The sequence below is a fragment of the Thamnophis sirtalis genome, unplaced genomic scaffold, assembly GCF_051295495.1.
Source record: "Thamnophis sirtalis isolate CommonGarterSnake01/CBP01778 unplaced genomic scaffold, rThaSir2_p1.2 scaffold_3, whole genome shotgun sequence".
NCBI classification, from domain to species: domain Eukaryota; kingdom Metazoa; phylum Chordata; class Lepidosauria; order Squamata; family Natricidae; genus Thamnophis; species Thamnophis sirtalis.
Window position 1 is genome coordinate 27,789,484 of NW_028261383.1, and position 15,214 is coordinate 27,804,697.

Sequence of the window (15,214 nt, forward strand, 5' to 3'; positions counted from 1 at the left end):
AGACATGATAGCAGTGTTCCAATATCTGAGGGGCTGCCACAAAGAAGAGGGAGTCAAACTATTATCCAAAGCACCTGAAGACGAGCAAGAAACAATGGAGGGAAACTAATTAAGGAACCTAGAACGAAGGAGAAATTTCCCGACAGTTAGAACAATTCATCAGTGGAACAACTTGCCTCCAGAAGTTGTGAATGCCCCAACACTGGAAGTTTTTAAGAAGATGTTGGATAACCATTTGTCTGAAGTGGTGTAGGGTTTCCTGCCTAAGCAGGGGGCTGGACTAGAAGACCTCCAAGCCAGGTCCCTTTCAACTCTGTTATTTTATGTTGCTTCTAAGGTAACAAACACTGTTAGTCTATAACTAGAAATTTCCTGACAATGAGAACAATAAACCAGTGGAATGTCTTGCTTTCAGACATTGTAGGAGCTCCATCATTGGAGTCTTTTAAGAGACTGGACAGCCATTAGTCTGAAAAGGTATAGAGTAGACTCTTCTTCTCGAGCAGGGGGTTGGACTAGATGACCTCCAAGGTCCCTTTCAACTCTGTTATTCTGCAAAATCTCTGCAACTCCCCCACCTCCCAATGTTTGCCTGTAATAAGGATCTCTCAGAGCAGAAGGCTTGTTTTAGAGCAGGGGTGTCAAACTCAATTTCAATGAGGGACGTTTTGTTTGATCTGGGGTGGGCGTGGCCAGGGTGGGCATGGCCAGCTCGACATCACTCATGTCAGGGGCACCTGTGGTGGCCAAGTGCTAAGGCAGGACTTCCCTTAGACCCTCCCTCACTCTCATTATAATCTTCCTTCCTTCCTTCCCTTCTTTTTCCTTCCCTCTTCATTCTCCTTTCTTCTTCCTTCCCCTTTTCCTTATCTTTCCTTCCTTGCTCTCCTCCCATCTTCCCATCTTTTCCTTTGTCTTTCCTCTTTCCGTTTCTCCTTTCCGGTCCCTTCTTGCAAGCTCAAATGCAAATGCAAAAGGGGAAACATTTCTCCTTTTGTTTTGTTTTTAGTTTCTTTTGCTAGCCCCCTGCCAGCGAAAAGGGAGCCGGGAGCTCAGGCTCCGTTTTCGCTGGCAGAGGCACCTGGGGCCGGTCCTTTGCTGTTAACAGGGCTGCTCCACGGGCCAGATCTGAGCACTCCACCAGCTGGATGCGGCCTGCAGGCCTTGAGTTTGACACCCCCTGTTTTAGAAACTTCCTTCTTCCTCCCTTGACAATCTCGTAAAAAGGGTTTATATTCCATCACCAAAGCCAATCTCATCCCCTTCCTGTGCTTTGCAGCTATTGCCACCCAAAGTTTGGATGGAACACCATCCTGTCCAAGAGCATCTATCCAAGGCGGGGACATCTCTCTCTCCGACGGATATCATCCAGGAAGTATCCTCAATTTTGTCTGCCCAGCTGGCACTTACCCCTATCCCACACCCAGCCGGGTCTGCCAGTCGGATGGCAAATGGACACCAATGCATCACCCTAGTGGGAAGCCAACCAACGTGGCACGTTGCAGAGGTATGTGTTTGGCTACTATTTGCACATAACGTTAAGCAATTATAATATACAGATGATCTTCGACTTATAGCCAGCATTGAGCCCAACATTTCTGTCGCTAAGCAAAACAAGGCAGTTTTGCCCCCATTTCCTGACCTTTCTTGCACCAGTTGTTACATGAATCACTGCAGTTGTTCAGTTAGTGATGCGGTTGTTAAGTGAATCTGGTTTTCCCTCTTGACTTTGCTGGTTAGAAGGTCGCAAAAGGGGATCATGTGACCCCGGGACAATGCAACCGTCATAAATACGAGCCAGTTGCCAAGCCTCCCAATTTCGATCAATGGTTGCTGCAATGGTCATAAGTGTGAAGAACAGACATAAGTCACTTTTTTCAGTGCCACTGTAGAAAGAATAGAATTAGAATAAGAATAGAATAGAGTTAGAATAGAATAGAGTTAGAATAGAATTAGAATAGAATTAAAATAGAATTAGAATAGAATACAAATAGAATAGAATAGAATAAGAATAGAATAGTTAGACTAAAGTTAGAATAGAATTAGAATAGAATAGAATAAGAATAAGAAAAATAGAATTAGAATAGAATTAGAATAGAATAGAATTAGAGTAGAATTAGAATAGAATTAGAATAAGAATAGAATTAGAATAGAATAGAATAGAAGAATAAGAATAAGAATAAGAATAGAATAGAATAGAATAGAATAAGAATACAATAGAGTTAGAATAGAATTAGAATAGAATTAGAATATAACAGAATAGAATTAGAATTAGAATAGAATTAGAATCAGAATCAGAATAAGGATAGAATAGAATTAGAATAGAATAGAATTAGAATAGAACAGAATTAGAATAGAATAGAATTAGAATAGAACATAATTTGACTAGAATAGAATAGAATAAAATACTTTATTGTCACTTCAAATGTACACTAATCGGAATACATTAAAATGAAATTACGTTGCATGCGCTGTGACTTCAAATGGTCACTAAATGAATGGTTGGAAGTTGAGGACTACCTCTAGTGGTTTCCTAGTTTGTTCAGTGGTTCCCACTGATTAGTGAAGTATGTTTATTTTTGAAGGCTGGTCTGTTTGCATGAATGGTTATCAGCCAAGGTCTCTAATAACAGTGTTCCTTCTGTATTAATTTAAAAACCATCACACTTCCTGATACCCATTGGTATTTTTTATTTCTTTTTCCCCCTTATCAGTTCTCATTGGTGCTTATGTAATGGTAGGAATTTCCTAGGCGATCCCAGATTGTTATTACAATCAAACGTGACAATATCAAAAGTCCAAAAGATAACAAAACAACTGCACAAATTCCATATTTATTTTTCCCTCGAAATGTTTGGAAAGGGAAGGGCGGGGAACACCTTTCCAAACAATGGGGCATGGAGAGTTCTGGTCAACAGTGACAATTTCACAGAATTTCGCAGTGATTCCTTTAAAAATTAGCAAAGATGTAAACACTTGCGATAATATTGACCTTGCAGGAGTCCCACACAAATTGCGGGACTTAATTGGCCGTTCCCACTTTTAAGCAGCTTTTCAGACCAGGTTTCCCAGCAAAGATTAGTTACAGGTAATCCTTGATTTACAAGAGCTTGTTTAGTGACCACTGGACGCTACAACAACATTGAAAAAAAGTGATTTATGCTCATTAGTCACACTTAACAACCGGCACAGCATTCCCAGCATCCCGCGATCAAAATTTAGACGCTTGGCAATTGTCTCGTATTTATGACGGTCCTGAGGTCACGTGATTCCCCCCTTTTGCAACCTTCTGACAAGCAAAAATCAAGCCAGATTCATTTAACAGCTGTGCTACTAATGTGACAACTCAATTTTTATTTGACTATAATTGTTTAAATGTCCTTCATCATAAAATATACCAAGATTTAATACATAACCACATACTGGCATTTCATTTAATATTTCTAAAATCCTCCAATAACACTGAATCCTTATGTCCTATTCTAGCTATACATCCATAATATTTAATAACAAACTTTTCTAATCCTCCTTTCCAAATCACTGTTTAAAGTTTACATCCAGTTTCCTTATGTTATACCCATATCTATATATACGTTGTTATTCTTATCCCTCCTTCATTTGACATACATACATTTGTATATATATATATATATATATATATACACATACATACATACATACATACATACATACATACATCCATATATATATTTATTTATTTATTTATTTATTTAAAGTCACAACCCCTGGTATGCCCAACATAGGGTATGGCTAGCTGATGAGAGCTAAATAGCTTGAAATAGATCTATGCTAGTCTCCCTTTATTTATTTATATAACAAATATATATATATATATATATATATATATATATATATATATATATATATATATATGTATGTATGTATGTATGTATGTATGTATGTATGTATGTATGTATGTGTATATATATATATATATATATATATATATATATATATATATATATATATATATATATATATATATATAATGTTTATATAGTCATCATTATCCCTCCTTTATTTGACTATATCCTGTATCATAACATTTCCCCCCTAATAATCAAAACTTAACTGTATCTAACTTAGTTCTTTTTTATTAACCTTTGTATGTAACCCAAAAGGATTTCTAATCTTCCTTTCATGAGTACCATTCAATATTCATATCCAATTATTACTTATCATAACACTACACATTGTATACATTATTATTATCAATTATTTATTTAACTATATCTATTATTACTAAATTTCACTAAGTTTAACTAATTTCAGTTATATTCTTCCATCTATCAACCTGTATCTTTCCAATAACAAAACAATCTCATATCTTCTGCCATTTGTGGTACCAATTCTCTAATCATCTTCTTGATCAACTTTGTATGGGCTTCTCTTAGCAACTCCTTGCTTATAAAATCTCTCATATAATCTTGATGCCCTCTTTCTGTTTCCTTATTCAGCTTGTCTTTGATTGTCAGCAGTGTTATCAATGCTTTTGCTAATAGAATTTCTTTCTTTAAGTCCATACATTCTTTAAATTTACCTTCTTCTATATCTTGCCCTCTGGCATAGATTTCCTCTCCATTTAATTCCTCTTTCAGAATTCCATTCTTTCCATTTTCAGGAACAAACCAATTACCATAGAAATCAGCAGGTTTAGTCTCTTTATATTCATTTTCCACTTCGTTTTTTTGAGTTTCAATCACCCCGTTTTGCATTTGATGAACATCCTCAATTTTTTCATCATATTTTCTTGTTATGTGCCTCTAGGTATTCCAGTTTTTTCTCTACTATATTTGATAATTTCTGTAGTTCTGAAAATATATTTTGCAAAGTTAAGACCTCTATTTTCTCTTGACATTGTTTTATTCTAACACACACAGCTGCTCTAGCTTGAAGGGTTAATAAAATTAAAGCATAGATTCACAAAGAACGTTTGTCAATCTGGAGGGGAGGAGCGTGGCCAGCACAGGAGGTGGCAAGCGCATGGGGGGTGGGCAGTGATGGTGTCTGGCAGCAGCCGCAATCTGCCAGCTCCTTGGCTGGCACATTCTTGGGCTTTGCAGCACTGGTGAGTTCAAGCGCTGCGACAGTCGGGCTGGCCTTCAAAGCAGCAGGCGGAGGCAGATGTCAGGTTTCCTAAAAATGCCCTAATTGATTCATGAGTATCGAGTCAAGTTTCAATACAAAACTAGTCATTTATTAGAAGCATTATAGGCAAGATCTTTTCTCAGTCAGATCTAAGCTTTGTTTGAGTTATAGCTGACCGTTACCCCTGTGCCTTCTCCCCTTTAGTCTGTGTCATAAATCACATTTCCCAATGAGGTGCACCCCTCCCAAGCCTGCTATAGTAATCTGAGATCCAACTTCAGGCAACAATACGCATGGAATGCACTGCCCCCCTTCTCTTACTATGGCAACGTTAAGAGTTGACAGCAGGGGCATGGGTGGGGCAAGAGACACGTGGCTCACCTTCACTGCATGGTATGTGCATCCCCAAAGTGTGCCGGCCAAGGGGCTGGTGAGCTGCTGCTGCTGGACACTGTCAGTCTCTGTGTACTTACCGCCTCTTGTGCACACGCAGAGGGGGGGAGGGGGCAGTGTCCAGCCAGATCATCCTGAGAACCATGTTTTCCCCAAAATAAGCCCTAATGCATCTTCACAGGGTTAGTGGAACAATTGCTATGGAGTCCCAAAGATACTTTCTCAAAAGGCAACTGAACTTTGATTTTACCTTCAACACATGTCTTTTCCTCATCCAAGAAGCTTCTGATGAAAAACTGAAGAAGCTTCTTGAATGAGAAGCGAAACATCTTCAAGGAAAAGTGAAGTTCAAGTTGCCTTTTGAAAAAGCACCTTTGGAAGTACCATAACCTGGAGACTGAGAATCTCCATTGACTGCTATGGAGAAAAGGCAAGATATAACTTATATTTGAATCATGACCTGTACTTTCATTGTACTGTTGGAAGAAACGTCCTTCTGGGTTCAGCTCCAAGTGGGGGAAAAGACACTGGAAACCTGGAGGCTGCTTGGAAAGATGATTGGACAGGATCACATGGCTTGAGGTCCTAAACAGAAAAGGGAATCTCATGCTTCCAGATGTTGGGTGAAGAAGAAGAGAAAGAAAGAAGGGCTGAAAGTTCCTGGGTTTTTTTATACTCTGTTCGGCTCTACCTCTCTGTTTCCTGTTCCTGTGTAAGAAATGTAATCTGATTGGTTGTCAGACTCCCATGGGGCCATGCAGGGGCAACTCTTTAGGTTGTGCTTTGAGTCCAAGTTTGGTTGAGCATTGCTTTTTCCCAGGTGCCCTGTGGTGAGATGGGTAAAGGGCTATCACCCTGGAGCTGAAGGGGGGGGACTCGTTGTTACGTAGAATAGACTGGCTTGGGCATTTTAATGGCCCATTAAGAAAAGTGGGGGCTATTAAGAGTGAGTCTGTTTCCTCCCTAAAAACACGTTTCTCCATTTCTTATCTATGGAAATATAATATTCTGCCTTTTCAATATTTCCCAGGATATCTCATTTTTCTGGGAGAGGGGTGAGTGCTAACTTCCTACATTACCGTTTTAATTCTGCGCCTAAATTTTGGATCTTTTCATCCTGATCTCTTCTCTCTCTCTCTCTCTCTCTCTCTTTTATTTGCAGATATACGCTGCCCAGGCCAGCACAACTTTGAAAATGGGTTTTTCATCCCACGGCGAACTTTCCACCCCATTGGGGACATCCTGAGTTTTCAGTGTTCTGAAGGGTACCAGCTCCTCGGCTCGTCCCAGCGATACTGCCAGCCCAACGGCCTATGGAATGGGACCTCTCCTGTTTGTGATGATGGAGGTAAATCATTTTTTAAAAATTAGTTTATAATATAAAGATTCCAAAATTAAAAAAAAAAAGAAAATAGTGGAAAAGATAGGGGAAGGAAAAAGTGTAAGAAAAAGAGAAAAAAGAAAGAAAAGACATCTTCCAACTCTCTTTCGGGTGGTAGAATAAGATAATAGGATCAAACCTCAACTTTTTTCTTTTACGTAATAATGTAAACTAGCCATTTCTATAAGAACAAACCTGTCTAATCAGTAAAACCCAAAACTGAAGTTTCATTTTTCCCCCCTCAAGCACAAAGTCCAGAAGTGGTTTCCAAGTAGAAACAAAAGTAATTACCATATTTTTCAGAGTATAAGATGTACCTTTTTTCCTCTAAAAAGAGGCTGAAAATCTGGGTGCATCTTATACACCGAATACATTTTTTGCCTCCTGAAGCCCCACCCCCTTCACCATAATGGCAGTGCATAGCCTTATGGAAGCTTTCAGAGAGCTCCTGGGGGCTGGGGAGGGCAGAAATGAGTGAAAATCGGCCGTTTTTTGCCCAATTTTGTCCCCTCCGCCCCCAGGAGCACTCTATAAGCCTCCATAAGGCTATGCATGCAATTTTTTTGACAAAAAAGACACGTTTTCGTGAAAAACAGGCCGTTGTTTTTGCTCGTTTTTGCTCTCCACCCAGGAACATTCTGCAAGCCCCCCCAAGGCTATTCATGTCTGTTTTTGAAAAAAAACCGGGCCTGTTTTTGTGAAAAACGGGCCATTTTGGGGAGGTTTGCAGAGTGCAAAACTTCTTTTTTCCTTTCAGAAAGCTGTTTAGTTAGAGGGATTGATGAGAATTACATTGGTCAAGTGCTATGCCAACAGAAACAAAATTTTAGGTGCTACAGGTAGTCAGCGATTTCCTTCTACAGCACATGGATAAATACACCTGGAAACATCTACTTACCTACCTTCTCTCTCTCTCTCTCTCTCCCCCTCCCTCCCCCTACCTACCTACCTACCTACCTACTGTATTTCTCTTTCTCTCTCCCCCTCTATCTACCTATATACCTACCTACCTACTCTCTCTCCCCCTACCTCGCTCTATTTCTCTCTATCCCATTATCTACCTACTCCCTCTCTCTCCCTACCTACCTACTGTATTTCTCTCTCTTTCTCTCCCTCTCTATCCCTCTATCTACCTACCTACTTAAAAAAAAAGCCTCTTCAAACCCTTGGTGCGTCTTATACTCTGGTGGGTCTTATACTCTGAAAAATACATTATTTGTTTTCCTTTAAACAAAGCACTCAATTTAGCCATCTCTGCTAACTCCATCCACTTTTGCAGCCATTCATCCATTGTGGGAATCTTAAGTGTCCTTCCATTTTTATGCATAAAGTAATCTGCCATCAAGATATATAAGATCCAAGATCCGACTCCCGCACCTCAAGTCTTTATTCATTAAACCCCAAAGAAAAATTTCTGGTTTTATCTTCCTATTCACTTTGAGAATCTTCTGTATTAAGGTGTGAATCCTACTCCAATGTTTCTTTGCTTTGTCAAAATGGAGGTAAATCTTGTTTTGCTTTAGTCATGATGGAGGTAAATCTTGTTAGGCTTTCAATATGTCCGCTTCTCATAGGTGTCCTTTCTTTGCCAACTCCACTTCCAGATCTGGTTGATCTTGTTTGGGGTTCAGAGAAGGCTTTGGGGTACATTTTGGACATTCACTAAACAACCTCCAGGCTAAACATCTCAGTTGCTCAACTTAAACAAGATGGATGGCCGTCACCACATGTTGCGGTAGCAACAGCCATTCACGCTTCACACAACACAGGTAGCCCTCGACTTACGACGACAACTAAGCCCAACAATTGAGAGGTTAGGTTAGTTTTGCTCCGTTTTGCGACCTTTCTTGCCAGCGTTGTTAAGTGAATCACTGCAAATGTTAAATTAGTAACGCAGAGGTTAAGTGAATCTGGCTTCTCCAATGACTTTGCTTGTCAGATGGTCGGAAAATGGGACCGCGTGACCCCCGGGGACACTGCAACCATCGTAAATACAGTCCAGTTGCCCAGCGACTGACTTTCGATCACGTGACGATGGGGATGCTGCAACGGTTGTAAAGTGTGAAAAAATGGACACAAGTTCCTTATTTCAGTGCCCTTGTAACTTTTGAACGGTCACTAAATGAAGTGTTATAAGCCGAGTTGTGTACGCTGCTGTAAAAATGAAGAAGCATTTGGAAAAGCAATATGAGAGTAGCCATGTATCTCTCCCCACATCATCTGCTACAGTCTCATCTCTACAATTGTGTTGATGTTGTTGTCTTCGTTCCACAGTCGGGCACTGCCTCGCCCTTGCTGTGCCCCCGGGGGCCATTGCTACAGGAAAAGGCAACCGTCTGGGTGATCGGATCTCCTTCAAATGTCAAGCCAGCTTAGACTTGATTGGATCATCCCAACGGGTCTGCATGCTGGACGGCGAATGGTCTGATACGCAGCCAAGTTGTAGAGGTATGCATTTCAAGGACACCTTTTGTTTCCCCCAGCAGGTTAGATTAGATGATCTCTAGGGTCACTGCTTGTCCTTTAGCTTCTGCATCCTTTTTGTTAAATTTTACATTCATTAGACACATCTCATTTTCAATTGCCCTGGCTCCTTTATTATCTTTTTATGTTCTGTAAGGGGTCCGCTCCTAACTTAAGAAAGTGAAGACTTTTGAAACGGATTATTTCAAAAGGAACCTTTAATTAAGAAGAATGGAAGGCATTAGAGGCAAACCAACATCTGAATCCCTTTAGGCAATGCAATAGCAATAACAGTTAGACTTATATACCGCTTCATAGGGCTTTCAGCCCTCTCTAAGCGGTTTACAGAGTCAGCATATTGCTCCCACAGTCTGGGTCCTCATTTTACCCACCTCGGAAGGATGGAAGGCTGAGTCAACCTTGAGCCAGTGAGATTTGAACTGCCAAACTGCAGCTAGCAGTCAGCTGAAGTGGCTGCAGTACTGCACTCTAACCACTGTGCCACCTCGGCTCTAATGCAAGGAGAATTAAAGTAATAGTGACCCCTCCTCTTTGTTAGAATGCAAATTCTAGCCAATACATAAGTGTGAAGATTTTTCCTTTATCAACTGCCCTGAGAGCCGAATAAACTTACATTCCCATGGCTATCTTCCGTTAGACATTAAAGTAAAACATCCCACACGGCCATCATAAACATTCCTCAAAAGGTGATGGGATCTCAGGCCTTTCAGCGCCAGGAAACCAGTTGTAAAATATCGGTTGTCACAGGCACTGCCAATAAATTGACTCCAAGGCCCCCCTCCTCCCAATTGAATGGCAGTATCACTTTTAGGGATCTGACATGTTCCTTTTTTATATTGCACTAGCCGATAACCTGCCGTTGTCCGGATATTTATTTATAGGGGGAAAATGTCTGGACCATTAGTAATTTCTAATGTTGGATTTTCCCCCTTAACAGAGGGAGCCACCTTGTGGAGTACTGTGAAGCCGTTACCATGGCAACTCCACTGCACTGCACAGTAGAAGCCATTTTATGGCAGTATTGTAGAAGCTATTTTAAGGCACAACAGGTTGTATCTTAATAGAACACACAACCCGTGGGGTTTTAGGGGTGCCTTATCCCCACAATATTTTTCTCCAGAGAGTAAGTCATCTGTGTACCAAGTTTGGTTAAAATTGCTCGAGGTGTTCCAGAGTTATGTTAGAAAACATACACACACAAATTTACGTATGTATGTATGTATATACATAAATACAACAAGTCCAGCATACCTACACCCGTGAAAATCTACAAAAACACACACACGCACACATACAGACACACACATGCTGGACTTGTTGTGTTCGGGTCTTTTCCTGTGTAAGATTGAGATTATCTTGGCAATGTTTCAGCCGAAAACACCAGACTGAGGATGGCGAATGAGACCTCGCTGAAACATTGCCAAGACAATCTCAATCTTACACGAGAAAAGACCCGAATACAACAAGACCAGCATATTGCATTTGTGCTGATAAATATGCTTCCTCCCATATTTGGGCATACCAGGGGTTGTGACACCATACATACATACATACATACATACATACATACATACATATCTTTGTGTGTGTGTGTGTGTGTGTGTGTATGTATGTATGTATGTATATGTGTATGTGTATGTGTATGTGTATGTGTATGTGTATATGTATATGTATATGTATATGTATATGTATATATGTATATATATATATATATATATATATATATATATATATATATATATATATATACACACTAGTCTCCCTTTATTTATTTATCAGCATATATATATATATATATATATATATATATATATATATATATATATATATATATATATATATATATATATATATATATATATATATATATATATATATATATATATATGTAGGTCTCTAGTTGTTCGGGTTTTCTCCGAAGAGAGAAAACCTACATACTAACCTACATACTAACACCCGCGAAAACCTCAGAAAACATATATATATATATATATATATATATATATATATATATATATATATATATATATATATATATATATATATATATATATATATATATATATATATATACACACATACATATACATATACATATACATATATATATATATATACATATACATATACACATACACATATATATACATACACACACATACACACACATACATACATACATACATATAAAGATTGAGTAATAATTGTTTAACTTCAACAATTATTTGTTCATTCAAAGATAGTATCTTTTTAGAACAGAATAAAATAGAAAAATGAATAGGGCTATGAATAGAATAAGAATCTGCTTCATATCACCTGAGGGAGCATTGTGGAATATTTTTCTTTATTTATTTTTTAAATCAATTAATTTCTATCCTCCCTTTATTATTTTTCCAAATAACTCAAAATGACTAACATATCCAACACACTTTCCTCTTCTTATTTTCCCCACAACAACAAACCCGCGAAATGGATTGGCCTGACAGAGAGAGAATAACAGACAGAATAACAGAATAATTGAGTTGGAAGGGACCTTGGGGTCTTCTAGTCCAACCCTCTGCCTAGGCAGGAAACCCTATACCGTTTCAGACAAATGGCTATCCAACATCTTCTTAAAGACTTCCAGTGTTGGGGCATTCACAACTTCTGGAGGCAAGCTGTTCCACTGATTAATTGTTCTAACTGTCAGGAAATTTCTCCTCAGTTCTAAGTTGCTTCTCTCCTTGATTAGTTTCCACCCATTGCTTCTTGTCCTGAACAATTTTTTTGAACAAAAATTGTATTAAATAAAAATTATAATAAGACTGCAATAACACAAGATGTTCCCTTTTTCCGATCCCCACAGCCAGTTATTCTTATGACCGAGCTGAAGATGTTAAAGCTGAGTTTGGAGCCTCGTTGACGGATGTTCTGAGTGAAGTATCCACCTTTGAGTTGGACCCAAATGGAACAATTCAAAGTGAGTCTTTTTTTCTCTCCAGACCAGCTAGCCTAATGGGTCTATCAGTTAAAAGTGGCAGGTGGGAATTTGGACTTTCAGACTCATAAGATACTGTTAATGTAGCCTTATAGTAAAATAGTTTTCACTCACCTAGTCAAGTTTCCTGTCTGATTTAACTGGGAAGGCCAATGTAACATGATTAGTAGCCATTGGCAGCCTTATCCTCCATGAATTAGACCTTTGTTTCTCAACTTTGGTAATTAAGATATATGAACTTCAATTCCCAGAATTCCCTAGCCAGCATGCTGCCTGTGGAATTCTGGGAATTGAAGTTGGGAATTCTGGAAGTGGAAATTCTCAGGTTCTCAAACACTAAGAAACATTGTAATGGTAGTTCCAATCCAACATGATCCTCACAAATCTCTTAAAAATTAATTTTGGAGGATACCATGGCCCATTCTAGTGGTGGGTTGCAGGCGGTACGGGCGTACCAGTGCCTGCCCGGAGCACCAGGTACCGTTCTGGTACGGTGCTCCGGAGGGCCCACCCACCCGCCTGAGCTCCCTACCTGTATTTGAGCTCTTTGGTGCTTTCGCAAACACGCACGGAGCGCACAGCACCTGCGCGACGCTCCGCCGAGCAGCTGGAGTGTCGCGGAGGCTCGCAGAGGCATCGGAAGAGGTAAAGACGCATGCGTGCGCTGCTCGCATTCATGTCGTGGATGCCAGGCCCCGTTGCAACCATACCGGTTGCAATGGGATCCGGAACCCACCACTGTCCCATTCAGTATTGATCATTGAACTATGTACTGTAGTTTTTATTCTGAATTAATTAAATGAGAGATGCAACGGGAGATCTCCAGCGGGACTGAAGCATGCAATAAGTCAGAGCCACTTGCAAAACTATATGCTAAGGTGGAGAAACACACAAAATGGCGATGCTGTGTATACTCATCAGGTCAATTCAGGGGTGTGGGTTTCAAATTTTTTTACTACCAGTTCTGTGGGCGTGGCTTATTTTGTGGGCGTGGCTTGGCAAATGTATGTTTCAGGTTGAAGGTGGGAAATAAAATATGCTGTGAAACTTTTTTTTAAAAAGGCCAAAGAAAGCAGCCACCTGAGCCACGCCGAGCTGAACACAGGGTCCGAAGAGTGCGTGGTTTTGTTCGCTGCCTGTGAGCTCCGGCTGGGGGAGGGCAGCAGCCGAGAGAACAAGCCAGCAATCTGCCAGCTGCTGAGCACCCTGCTCATGAGTAAACGTGCAGTTTAGAGGCAGCCGGCAGATCCTGGCATGCTAACTTGGCTGCTCTAGCCTCCCGCTGGAGCTAGCAGGCAGCAAACGAGATTGCCGCCTCCTGCCTCTGTGCATCAAGGAGGCAGGGAGGCTCGATCCCACTTAGGAGGCGGTGGTTGCGAAGCCTCGGGACTCCCTGAGCAGCCCATGCTGCTTACCTGTGTGTAGGCGCTAGGAGGCAGTTGTGTGGATGCACGTGGGGAAGATGAGTGAGCTGGTTGGGGGGCATGGCCAGCCAGCCATCACTATCGGTTTGATGACCCATGCCTAATTACCACTACCGGTTCTCCCGAACCTGTCCGAACTGGGAGCAACCCACCTCTGGGTCAATTTCATGGTGCATTTTGTACAAGCAAATTCTATGGCTTTGCCTTTGGGCTGCCCTTTTGTGTGTGTGTGTGTGTGTGTGTGTGGCTTCAGAATCACTTTCAGCTTCTTTGGAGGTATCCTAGGTTATTGAAGGGGAAAGAGAGAGAAAAGAAGTAAAGCGGAAGCAAGTTCTTTTGCTTAGGATGGGAAATAACAATTTCTTTCTTCTTCACATCAGCTCCCTCTTTAGGCCGAAGAATTATACTGACCAAAGATAGCTTCCTCTATGTTTACTTCCTGTTGGATGCTTCCCACAGCGTGACAGAACCTAACTTTTCTATCTTTAAAGATGCTGTAAGCGAAATCATCATCAAGGTAAGTTTTTGTAGGTACAGGTTGGGTAAAGAATTGGGAGGTAAATGTAGGAGGTGACCAGGCTGAGCCCGAGAGAAGGGTCAAACACATCATCAGTCTAAATCCAGCCCCCTTGAATTCCTTATCTTACTGCCAAATTGCTTTGACTGTTAGTAGTTCAGATTCTTGTAGAGAGCTTAAGCTTATCGTAAATCTTTATTTGAATTGTCTGGATCTCCTGATTTCCCTGGCGCTTGACGGTGATAGTGTTAGCAACAGAGCTGGTCATTATTGACATAAGGATATGTTTACCCTGCAAATATAAACTAATTTGAACTTTAAGAAGGTTTAACCCAGGTTAACCATACTATAAGCAACCAAATCAGAGTGTGTACAAAATTAAATCCCCAAAAGTTGGAAGTGAGAAAGGGATTTCACCAAGACCGTGAGTAGATTAAGTTAGTTTATTTATTGATTTGTCACTCTGTATGCTCCCTCCATTGGTGAATATCCTCTCCACCAGGTACCAGACAGGAAACCTAAAGGTCCTTTGATCAAGATTGGCTATAATAACTGAATTTTGCAAGTCTTTTATCCCCCTCCTTCTTATACTCCATGGAGTTAGGGAGGCATCTGTCTAAGCCACTTCTGAATGTTATCTCGTTACTCAGAACTTAAATAATGCTTCAGCCCCTTTTGCCTACACAACAAATTCTGCATATCTCTGTCAAAGGCCATCTTTCTTACACCCTGCACAAAGGGACTCCGGGACGCTTAACTTATAGGGTTAATAGACTACATCAATTAGCAATAGCCCTTAGACATATATTCCACTTCACAGTGCTTTACAGCCCTCTTGAAGCAGTTTACAGTCAATATTTACAGCCCCCAACAATCTGGATCCTCATTTTACCTACCTTGGAAGGATGGAAGGCTGAGTCAACCTTGAG

At 40.3% G+C, this 15,214-nt stretch overlaps 1 protein-coding gene across 1 annotated transcript in view; it reads left to right on the plus strand.

Annotated features, from left to right (window-relative positions):
- Positions 1–15,214, plus strand: part of C2 (complement C2) — a 61,612-nt gene that overhangs the window by 2,456 nt on the left and 43,942 nt on the right. Inside the window, exons 2-6 of the mRNA XM_087708450.1 lie at positions 1,280–1,507; positions 6,665–6,850; positions 9,158–9,331; positions 12,213–12,326; positions 14,149–14,285. Coding sequence (XP_087564576.1) covers positions 1,280–1,507; positions 6,665–6,850; positions 9,158–9,331; positions 12,213–12,326; positions 14,149–14,285 — 839 coding nt within the window. The remainder of the gene's footprint in view (positions 1–1,279; positions 1,508–6,664; positions 6,851–9,157; positions 9,332–12,212; positions 12,327–14,148; positions 14,286–15,214) is intronic.